This window comes from Palaemon carinicauda, chromosome 4 (genome assembly GCF_036898095.1).
Source record: "Palaemon carinicauda isolate YSFRI2023 chromosome 4, ASM3689809v2, whole genome shotgun sequence".
Classification (NCBI taxonomy): Eukaryota; Metazoa; Arthropoda; class Malacostraca; order Decapoda; family Palaemonidae; genus Palaemon; species Palaemon carinicauda.
Genome location: NC_090728.1, coordinates 30,633,648 through 30,645,446, shown reverse-complemented (window position 1 = coordinate 30,645,446; position 11,799 = coordinate 30,633,648). Strand labels below are relative to the sequence as shown.

At 33.1% G+C, this 11,799-nt stretch overlaps 1 protein-coding gene across 1 annotated transcript; it reads right to left on the bottom strand.

Moving 5' to 3' along the window:
• Positions 1–1,140: 1,140 nt before the first annotated feature.
• On the bottom strand, positions 1,141–2,154 carry LOC137639338 (uncharacterized). The gene has a single exon (XM_068371618.1). It carries the CDS (start codon positions 2,152–2,154, stop codon positions 1,141–1,143), a length of 1,014 nt encoding a protein of 337 aa, XP_068227719.1.
• Positions 2,155–11,799: the final 9,645 nt, after the last annotated feature.

Here is an 11,799-nt window from a genome sequence, read left to right as displayed (position 1 = left end):
ACACATATATATATATATATATATATATATATATATATATATATATATATATATATATATATATATAGTAGAAGAAATCAAGAAAAAAATTAGAGAAAGGAAGAAAGTAGGATAAAAATGACGGCGGGAAATTTAAAAAATTGTCGGGAAATAGAAAAATTAAAAAAAATTAACAAAATAGATGTAAAATTTCTCAAATGACATAAGAAGAGCAGCGGCATTAAACTTAACTCCATCAAAGTTTCATTAACTCGGAATCTTTCGAGTAATGGAATGAAACGGGACAAGGATGTCATTCCCTAGGAGGATTAATACCATTCCTCTCCCCCCAACCCTATCATCCTGGAACTTCCTGTGGAGAACCCGTGGGAGGCGGCGGTTCACCTTGATTGCTTCCTTATTAACAATCGTATTGAGAGAGATTCACAGGAGAGATAAGCTTGGTCGAAAAAAAGCGAAAGAAATTTAACATATTAGAGAAAAAGATTGAGAACTATATAAACGCAGATGTAATGCCGTACTAAAGTGAATCAATAAGGAAAATTGAGAAATCTAAAGATGATCTTGGAATTATAAACAAGTGCTATAGTCAGAATAATTTATTGATTTAGATTATCAATACGGTGAAATATATAAATAAAATAGTATAAACCTAAAATCAAAGAGGCTCAGTTGAAAAGCTATTGATGGGAGATATTAAATTGGAAAAAAGATCGAAAGCGAAAATTGAACTAAAATTCAGAAGAAAACAGAAGCATTCCTGCAAGAACAATTGCAACTAAACGGAAGCAAACGGACGAACAGACTGTACAGAACACACACAAAAATGATGAAGAATCGATGCTCCACACAGGACAGCAAGGCGTAAGAAAGCTTAAGATATAAGCAGAGAAAATAGTAGTCATAAAAAAAAGAAAAAGTACTGGCATTTGGTTGAGCCAGTGTTTGCTGACTCGTAAGCCCTCCCCCCACGACAAGGGAGCCAGTATTGGGAGGGAAAAAACCCCCGGAGAAGTCGGAATTCTCCCCTTTCAAAAGTGTTATTCCTAGATTATTAATTTCACAGGAAATTAATAAGCTAAGAAAGTTCCTCACAAATAAAATTGCTACTTGAAATAAAGCCCAAACTAAATATTCCCCCTACAGACCGTAGTAACAGTCCACTACCTTATCCCTAAGATTACAAAGGAACTGAACAAACCTGTTATCACTCTTCCCTACCTGCTGTCCATCTTGCAACATCCTCAAAGTCCTGCTCAACTCTTCCAGAGATGGACGCCGCTTTGCGTTTCTACACAAGCTCCTGCTGACGAGGTTCTTCAGAACCTGGTTTTCTTCATATCCCGGTATCTCCTCCATCAGTTTGCCAAAGGAGAAGATGTCAGTCTCTGGGCTTGTTGGTCCGCAATCCTTGCTGAGCACTGGGTCATAATGATACCCCTCGAAGTTCTTGATCGGTCTCGGAAACAGTCTCCTTCCGAAGGGCAAGCAAAACCCAAAATCAATTATGGTGGCCACCGGGTCTTCTGGGCACACACTCTCGTCAATCATGACATTGCTAGCATGCAAGTCATTATGTCCAACTCCAGTCTTGTGGATGTCCCCAAGAATCTTCGCCACCTTAGCCAGCACACCAAAAATCCTGTGCACATCATCTGCGTATTTACGCATAAACTGACCCAGAGTGTAGCCACCATTGTAAGACATGGCAATGGCCACATCAGTCTTCGTGTCACGCCGTCCATACACAACTGGAACTCCTTCAATTCCTTGAAGCTTCTCTAAACATTCTGCTTCTTTGAAGAAATCTTTTCTTTGCTCAGGTCCATTGTCCTTCAAGACCTTCAGAACACCATCTATCCAGACTCGTTTGCATCTGATCTTGCATCTGAAAGCCCTTCCGTAGGAGCCTTCTCCAAGGAGTCTTTCTGTCCTGATATCACTCCGCTTCAGCCTTCTGTGAGGGTCACTTGCGGGTTCCAGCTTCACTTTCTTTGGGGACATCCCTGACTCTTCATCCGTCAGCTTCCTCTTCGTACCAGCTTCAGCAATTCCTACTTCTGTTTTCTTCTCAGAGCCAAGTCTTCTTTTCTTCGGGGAATTCCCTCTTCGTCCATCCCCATCCAGAACTTTCCTCTTCAGAGTCTCAGGCATCGTTGCTTCTATTGAGAACTAGGTCCGCCAAACTTACCTTATGCACAAAGGACCTTCCAAGACTTACCTGCAGTTCTCAATGAGCGTGGCACCCGAATACCCATCTTTATATACCCTAGGTTGAGATATTTTTCCGATTTTTCAATTTTTCAAATTTCAAAAATTATTTTTCAAATTTCCCCCGTCATTTTTATCCTACTTTCATTTTTTCTTTCCTTCTCCGTGCCCGTCGTCTTCTGGCTCCTGTCTTTCTTTCTTTCTTTCTCTAAGTAATTTTTATTGCAGCGATTTAGCAAGCAAGGGATACATACATACATACATACATACATACATACATACATACATACATACGGAAATATATAGCCAACAGAGAAAATAGCCCAGTGAAGAAATGAGAATGATAGATAGAATTATAGATAGATAATTTAAATATCATCCATGCACTTATTTAGTATTGCATGATTATTCAGGGGTGTAGGAGCGTCTTTTTGGGTAGGTGGAGGGCATAATATGCTAAATAAGCAATTTAAATGTATGGAAATAGATGAAGAAAAAATAGTATTACACATATATCACAACTTACTAACAGTAGAATTGGAAGTAAAAACAAATAGAGAAAATGACTACAATAAAGGGAAGTGGGAAGAAATTACATATTATAGCAATGACACAAAAGATATAGACGAATATGTGAAATTCATAGAGAGAAAACTCGTTATCAAAGATGTAAAAAACATTGAAGAGCCAAACATAATAATGGTAGAAATGAAACAAGAATATTTGGCTAAAACATATAGAAGAAGGGTAACGAATGATGGGAAGACCAAAGAACAACCTTGGGTAACCGAGGAAATAAGGAGAAAGATTAAGGGAAGAAAGGAACTTAATAGAAAAAAGAGAAATGAAAAAGATATTAGATTAAAAACAGAATTAGAAGAAAAATACAATCATAAGAAGAAAGAAGTATATACACTGGTGGAAGAAAGTATAACTTTATATGAGAAAAAGAAGACCAGGGAGATAAGAGATGATAAAAATAATGAACCATGGTAAAACATAAAAAAAATAAGAAATAGCAACGAGATCAAAAGAGAGGCAATACAATTATATGGAGAAAGAGGAAATAAACTATCAGATGAAGAGGCTAAAGAAGAATTAGTAAAATTTTGGAAAACAGTCTACAATACACACGAAAATAGAATATCAGAGATCTGGAATGAGGAGAAGGAGAGTGAATACCAGGATAATTTAAGAAGAGAAGACGACATTATAATAGTAAATGAATGTAGTATACCCGAACACCTAAGGGAGCATTATGATGCTGTATTAAATGTCAAATGAGTAATTAAACCCATGCCTGCCGCTGAAATAAACAAAGGTAAATTAGAAAAATGCCTGAAACGCCTAAAGAAAGGCAAAGCAGCTGGGCCAGATGGACTAAAGCCAGACTATTACAAAGCTATGATGATAAGTGATATATGATATGTAAGAATACACTAGTGAATTACTACAAAGAGGAATTAGCCAGTAGGGAAAAACCCAAAAGCTGGAAAGAATCCAGAACAAAATATGTTAAAAAAGAAAAACAAACCCACAGCAAAGGAATTGAGACCAATAGCACTCACAAATGAATCTTATAAAATATACATGGCTTTTATCAAGGATGAAATAAAAGGACATCTAAAAAGTAATAATGCCATAGAGGATAGTCAAGCAGGATTTACAGAAGGAGGAAGGATTGAGGATAATATATTCATCTTACGGTATATGGTCAAAGAAACTTTAAAATATAAGAAAAGACTCATAGTTGCCTCTTTAGATTTCAAAAAAGCTTTTGATTCTATAAAAAGGGAAGCACTGATAGAAACATTAAAGCAATATAAAGTACATACAAGTATAATAACCCCTACTGTATAGCTGAAGTATATGTGGGGGACTCTACTACCATAGTCATAGGGGAAAAAGTAGAAAAAAAAATGAGCGTAAATAATGGAACAAAGAAAGACTGTACTGGCTCTACAAAATTGTTCAAATTAATTACTTATCAGATTTTAAAACAAGTAGAAGAGGAAGGTAATGGTTTTAAAAATGATATTATAAAGCTAGTAGTAATATTTTTTGCTGATGTCGTCCTAGTGCTTGCTGAGAGTATAGAGGATGCTGAATTGAACATAAGGAAAGTGATAGATATAGGAAAGCAGTGTGGTTCAGACATAAATAGAGATAAACGTAGCGTACTTATATATAATATGAAGGAGAAACCAGATAACATAGAGGGAAATTAGGGAATAATAGTAGTAAGCAATATTGAATACCTAGGTATCAAGGTAGATGACAGTAGGAACATGTTCAAAACACAGAAAAGTAAAATGATTGTTAAGGCTCAAAGGCCAGCTAATCTTACATATTCAATGATAGAAAAAATTTGCAATAAAATACCGATAGGGAAAACATACTGGAAAAGTGTAGCACTACCTTCCATATTATATGGAACAAATGTAATTAACTTACCGGAAACTGAAATTAGAAGAGTTGCAGAGAATTGAGAATGGAATGTAAAGAAGGATATTAGGGGGGTGTAAAGAATACAGCAATTGTAACCTTGAGAGGGGATGTAGGAGCATCTGCTATGAAAACGAAGGTAATGGATGGAAAGCTGAGGTACATTAATAGCATTTCTAAGGGAGAGAAAGACATACTAACAGCAATAGTCAATGATATGGAGGAAAAAAGAGAGAAAGTTGTGGATGCATGTGAAGTAGTATGCTGAAGAATGTGGGATGGCTATAAGAGAAGTCAAGAGATGTACCAAAGAGGACATAAAGAAGAGAACAAGAGAATGGGACACAAGTAAATGGAAAAGTGAAATGGAGTGCAAGGAGAGTCTAATTCTGTATAAAAACTGGAAAAGTGAAATCAAGGAGGAGGAAGTATATGATAACACATTTGTGTCAATTTTATTATTTAGAGCAAGGACAAACACATTGGGCTTGAATATAAAAAACAGACACCAAGATGTTATATTGTCCCCAGTATAGTGATATAAGAATAAAGGCAATTGAGCTCCAACAACCATACGAAGAAGATAGTGCACAAACAGTTGGAAAATTCTTTTTTGTGAAGAAAATATTGAAAATAAGAAAAGTGTTCTACGACAAACGTGGATGAAAAGAGAAAACTAGTGAAAATAAGGAACACACAAAACTAAAGACACAAAGGCGAAGTATCCACCTCAATCTGATCTGACCTGACTGGAGAAAAAGATGGAAAGTGGAAATTGAACTTAACTTCAGAAGAAGAAGACAGAAGCATTCTTGCACGAACAATATTAATTGAACGGAAGCAGAAGAACCAATAGATTCTGTACTGAACGCAAAATAATAATAAAAGATCAGTAGACCACTCAGGACAGCAAGGCGTAAGAGAGCTTATGATATAAGCAATCAGAGAAAATAGTAATCATAAAAAAAGAAAAAGTACTGGCATTTGGTTGAGCCAGTGTTTGCTGACTCGTAAGCCCTCCCCCCACGACAAGGGAGCCAGTATTGGGAGGGAAAAACCCCCGGAGAAGTCGAAATTCTCCCCTTTCAAAAGTGTTATTCCTAGATTATTAATTTCACAGGAAATTAATAAGCTAAGAAAGATTCCTCACAAATAAAATTGCTACTTGAAATAAAGCCCAAACTAAATATTCCCCCTACAGACCGTAGTAACAGTCCACTACCTTATCATAAAGATTACAAATGAACTGAACAAACCTGTTACCACTCTTCCCTACCTGCTGTCCATCTTGCAACATCCTCAAAGTCCTGCTCAACTCTTCCAGAGATGGCCGCCGCTTTGCGTTTCTACACAAGCTCCTGCTGACGAGGTTCTTCAGAACCTGGTTTTCTTCATATCCAGGTATCTCCTCCATCAGCTTCCCAAAGGAGAAGATGTCAGTCTCTGGACTTGTTTGTCCACAATCCCTGCTGAGCAATGGATCGTAATGGTAGTCCTCGAAGTTCTTGATCGGTTTTGGAAACAGTCTCCTTCCGAAGGGCAAGCAAAAACCAAAATCAATTATAGTGGCGACCGGGTCTTCTGGGCACACACTCTCTTCAATCATGACATTGCTAGCATGCAAGTCATTATGACCAACTCCAGTCTTGTGGATGTCCCCAAGAATCTTCGCCACCTTAGCCAGCACACCAAAAATCCTGTGCACATCATCTGCGTATTTACGCATAAACTGACCCAGAGTGTAGCCACCATTGTAAGACATGGCAATGGCCACATCAGTCTTCGTGTCACGCCGTCCATACACAACTGGAACTCCTTCAATTCCTTCCAGCTTCTCCAAACATATCTATCATTTGTTTTTCAGTTCCAATTGTATATTCAAATTTTTAACGGCGTTCATATTTCCAATTTCGTCTAATTTCTAATTTATAGAAGACAATTATCCTATGTTTTAATTGTTACTAATGTTATTTGCCTTTTGTTTTAAACGATAGTGATAATTTATGAACTTAAGAACCTCACAAACCGAGAAGTACTTCATAGAGTTAAAAATAATGCATTGGTCCTAAAAAATTAAATTGTCTCTTAATTAGCATAACTATGTGTACACTCATATGCATATATATATATATATATATATATATATATATATATATATATCCATATTTATACTGTATATGTAAATATATATACATATATATATATATATATATATATATATATATATATATATACATGTGTGTGAATACATATATGTATATATACTGTATGTATACATACATATATAAATATATATACATATGTGTGCATACATATATGCATATATGCTGTATATATACATATATATATATATATATATATATATATATATACTGTATATATTTATATATATACATATATATATATTGTATATATACATATATAATTGGATGCATGTACATATATATGTACTTATATAAACACATATATATGTGTATATATATATATATATATATATATATATATATATATATATATACACGTGTGTGTATGCGTGTGTTTGTGGAATAGAAAATGCTATCATAGGAAACTGAACCTGGCAACGTACAAGGTTAAAGCCCTGACTAGTGTTACTTGAAGAGCTGGTATAAATGATTTGAGATATGATAAAATAGGATGATATTAGAAGTGTCATGTCTTTTCCTTCCGAGGATGTGAAAGGAACGAAGGAAATGGAGTGGGTTTTCTTAATAATAAATATCGTGGAGGTAACAGAAGAATTATGTAGTATCAGTGATAGAATTCCAGAATTGATTATCCAACTAGATAAAAATTATAAAATTAAGATCTTTCAAAGATATGCACAAACAACATCCAATACAAAGGAAAAAAAAAGAGAAACTTTTTATGAAGATCTGGAGACATCTTTAAAAACATTAGACTCCGTAAAAATATACTGTTCTGAACCGTATCTCAGCAAAATAGAGGTGACCGTAATTTTATCTTACTTTGTTATTACATTTTACGGGTTGGTGACCGTACTATCACTCTTTTACGTCAATATATCTGTTTTTAAACGGTAAAAATCTTGGAATAAATCTTGCCCCAATTTTACCGTTTTTTAGTGCAAATTTTTAACAGTGTAGGTCAAAAGAAGGGAGGGAAATCAGCTGTAAGCAAATTCGGAGTTGGCCTAAGAAACATCATGGGAGATATAGTTGTGAAAACTGCTTAAAAACGACAATCTAATAATCAAGAACTAACTTATATATATATATATATATATATATATATATATATATATATATATATATATATATATATATATATATATATATATATATATATATATATATATATATATATATATATATATATATATATATATATATATACGAACACAGAAAATGGACACGGCGAACCCCAAATCTAGAAAAAAACAGAATGGAGTTTATTTTCAGTGAAAAAGTTAATTAAGTTAAAGATATAACTGGTAAACAATTTAATGTCAAGCGACCATAAATTGTGAGAAGTAAAATTTGTTTAGATCTAAGGAAAAAGAGAGAGAAAATGAATTTTTAGAAGATAAATAAACACTCCTGTAATATGAAGAAAGCATGATGAGTTTCGTTTAGCAATACGAAATGAATTTAGGTAGCTGACTCCCTGCTTCGGGACGAAATGATAGCAAATGAAGAAGAAATGAACAGTAATTTAATGAAGTTTGTACTGGAATCAACACAAGAGATCGGTGGAAAAGTTCCAAGACATGATCAAAGAAAACTATCAGAAAACACCAAAAATCTAATAAAGAAAAGATTGGAAAAGAGGGTAAAATCCAAGTGAGATCAAATAGAATTAGCACAACTATCCAAAAAAAAAATAAACAAACTAAAAACACAATAAATTCGCAAACACAATCAGACAAAAATTGAGGAAACACTAAAGAAAGGAAGAAGCATCAAATTAATAATAAAAAAAAAAAAAGACTTGGAGCAGGGTGCGAACAGATATTTGGTTTAACGGAGGAAAATAGATATATCAACGAAAGAAATGGAGTGATAAAAATTGTAAAGAATTTCTATAGAATGCTATAGACTAAAAAAGTGATATAAGAAATAACCTTGCCAATAGAAATAATGAAACTCCTGAGGTGGTACGGAGAGTAACAGGAGAAGTAAAGTAATCCTTAAAGGGCATGAAAAGAGGCACAGGAGAAGAAGATTATCTAATAATAGATGGAGGATATATCAAAGTAGTAAATTTCGCTGACCTTAACACAAAATGTTTGCAAAACTTTATCATTTATTATTTCCCAAAAAGACACACAAAAGACCTAAAAAATTACCGTCAAGTAAGTTTACTCTCAGTAATATATGAAACATTTACAAAGATCATATTAAGCAAAATGGAAAGAAAACTAGAATCTAATCAGCCAACAGAGGAGGTTGGTTTTAGAAGCGGATATTAAACAACTGACCATATCCATGTACTGAACCAGCCAATGGAAAAATGACAAACCACTATGTATGGCAGTTAAAAACTATGAAAAAGCTTTTGATTCTGTCAAAACTTTACCAGTAATGAAAGTCTTCCAAAACGCAAGGAATAGATGATACTTATGTTAGAACACTTGAAGATACGTGCATTATGGCAATCATGAAACTACATAAATTTAGTGAACAAATTCCTATTGAGAAAAAGAGTTAGACAAGGAGACTATATCTCTCATAAAATTATTCACAGCATTCCTAGAAGGTTTTAAGAATTTAGATTGGGAAAATGTAGGAATTAACATTAACAGGGAATCCTTAACTTAAGATTTACAGATGACTTAGTTCTATTTAATGAACCATGGGAGGAATTTCAAAAGATGATAGAAGATTTGTATAGAGAAAGCAAAAATATAGACCTGAAGATGAATATGAGCAAAATTGAGATAATGTTCAATAAAAATGCAAAGAGACAGCAAATTAAGGTTAAGGACAAACTTCTAGGAATTTTTAATAAATATCCACGTACTTTAGGCACGCAGTAAGTGTTTCTCCAGTACATGAGACCGAAACTAAAAGAAGGATAAGCATGGGATGGAGAGATTTTGGTTGACAAAAATAGATTGTGAAAAGTAAAATGCTACTTTTTCTAAAAAGAAAGATATTAAATCAGATTGTTCTACCATTATCAACTTTGGAGTCTTACTAAAGCCTTAGGACATAAGTTAGGCTACAAGCCAAAGAGCTAGGAAAAGAATAATGATGGGATTAACACTAAGAGACAGAAAAAGAGCAACATGGATACAAAAGAAAACTAAAGTACTGGATATTCTAATAACATATAAGAAAAAGTTGGACGTGTGCAGGATATTTAATGAAGACAAATGATATATAGACATTAAGAATAACAGGATGGAACCATAGAGATTATAAAAGAAGCAGACGAGGGAAGAGAAGGTAGTGGCTTTACTAGTTAAGAAAATTTGCTGGTATTTGTATGTATGTATGCATGTACACACAAATACACACACGTATACACACACACACACACATATATATATATATATATATATATATATATATATATGTATATGTATATATATACATATATATATATATATATATATATATATATATATATATATATATATATATATATATATATAGATATTTATATATATATACAGTACATATACATGTGTATATACATACATATGCATGTATGAATGCACACACAGATATATGTATATATATATATATATATATATATATATATATATATATATATATATATATATATATATATATATATATAAAGAGAGAGAGAGAGAGAGAGAGAGAGAGAGAGAGAGAGAGAGAGAGAGATAGAGAGAGAGAGAAATATATACATATATATATATATATATATATATATATATATATATATATATATATATATATAGTAGAATAATTCCTCACTCTAAAATGGAAATGCATGTTAACAAAAACCTTCTATTCGAGAAATTACTTTTGAATGACAAATGTATGCAGTTTAATATCTTTTAACCTTTTCTGAAATAAAAGATATAAAAGTAAATTTTTTGCAAAACACCGGGGGAGGTTTATAGCCCCTCCTCCCCTCCGCCCCCTCCAGCCCCTTACTCATACGCCCATGGTTTGTGAAATGTTACTAACTTTTGGAATGTCTATAAGTAGATAACATTTCCCCAGGCCCTCGGGAAGTCAGCCTCTACCATTTTTTCGTAAATTTATCAGTGAGTAATTTTATTCCAAATTACCAAACAATGGTGAGTTTTGTCTTTTCAAAAAGACGGTTCTTAACAGCTTAAGCAATTCGCCTCACTTATTCGGAGCAATCATATCACAATCATCTTTGAAACTGGTCCTTTTATTTCATTCTGATGAATGAAAAAAAAAGAAATTCTAACATGAACAAGATAGTTTATTTCCAGATTTAGTTTGAAGATTTTATATCTATTTCTGCAGAAGTATTTAACATTTTTTTAAAAGAAATCCGTTGTTTACTGTAACCATAATATTGTGATATACAGTTTTGTCAACCACCAAATTTTCAAATATTGTACTGTACATTATTACAATTTTTTGGGCATCTTATTTACGTTTGAGAAATCCTACATTTTAGTTTTAATCGTAATTCTTTAGGGTAACAGCTCTCTCTCTCTCTCTCTCTCTCTCTCTCTCTCTCTCTCTCTCTCTCTCTCTCTCTCTCTCTCTCTCTCTCTCTCTCCATTACAAAAGAAAAGTCATTAACCGAGTCACTGACACATGAATAAAGTTGTGCATTAGATTAATGTTGTTACTGTTCTTAAAATGTTTTATTTTTCCTTGTTTCCTTTCCTCACTGGGCCATTTTCCTTGTTGGAGCCCCTGGGCTTATAGAATCCTTCTTTTCCAACTAGGGTTGTAGCTTAGCAAATAATAATAATAATAATAATAATAATAATAATAATAATAATAATAATAATAATAATAAGAGATATTGAGGACTGATGAGTATGTAGGCTATCTCTAGGAAAAAAAAAATTAGTAAGTTCCAGTTCACGAAAGTAAGAATTTCAATCATAATTTAGGTATAACATTCATTGCTAACTGATAATGACAAATTCATATTTATCTTTATATAATCATGCAGAGTATTATAATTTACATT

Coding starts and splice junctions, on each gene's coding strand:
- LOC137639338 (XM_068371618.1), bottom strand. CDS start 2,154: ATGCCTGAGACTCTGAAGAGGAAAGTTCTGGATGGGGATGGACGAAGA.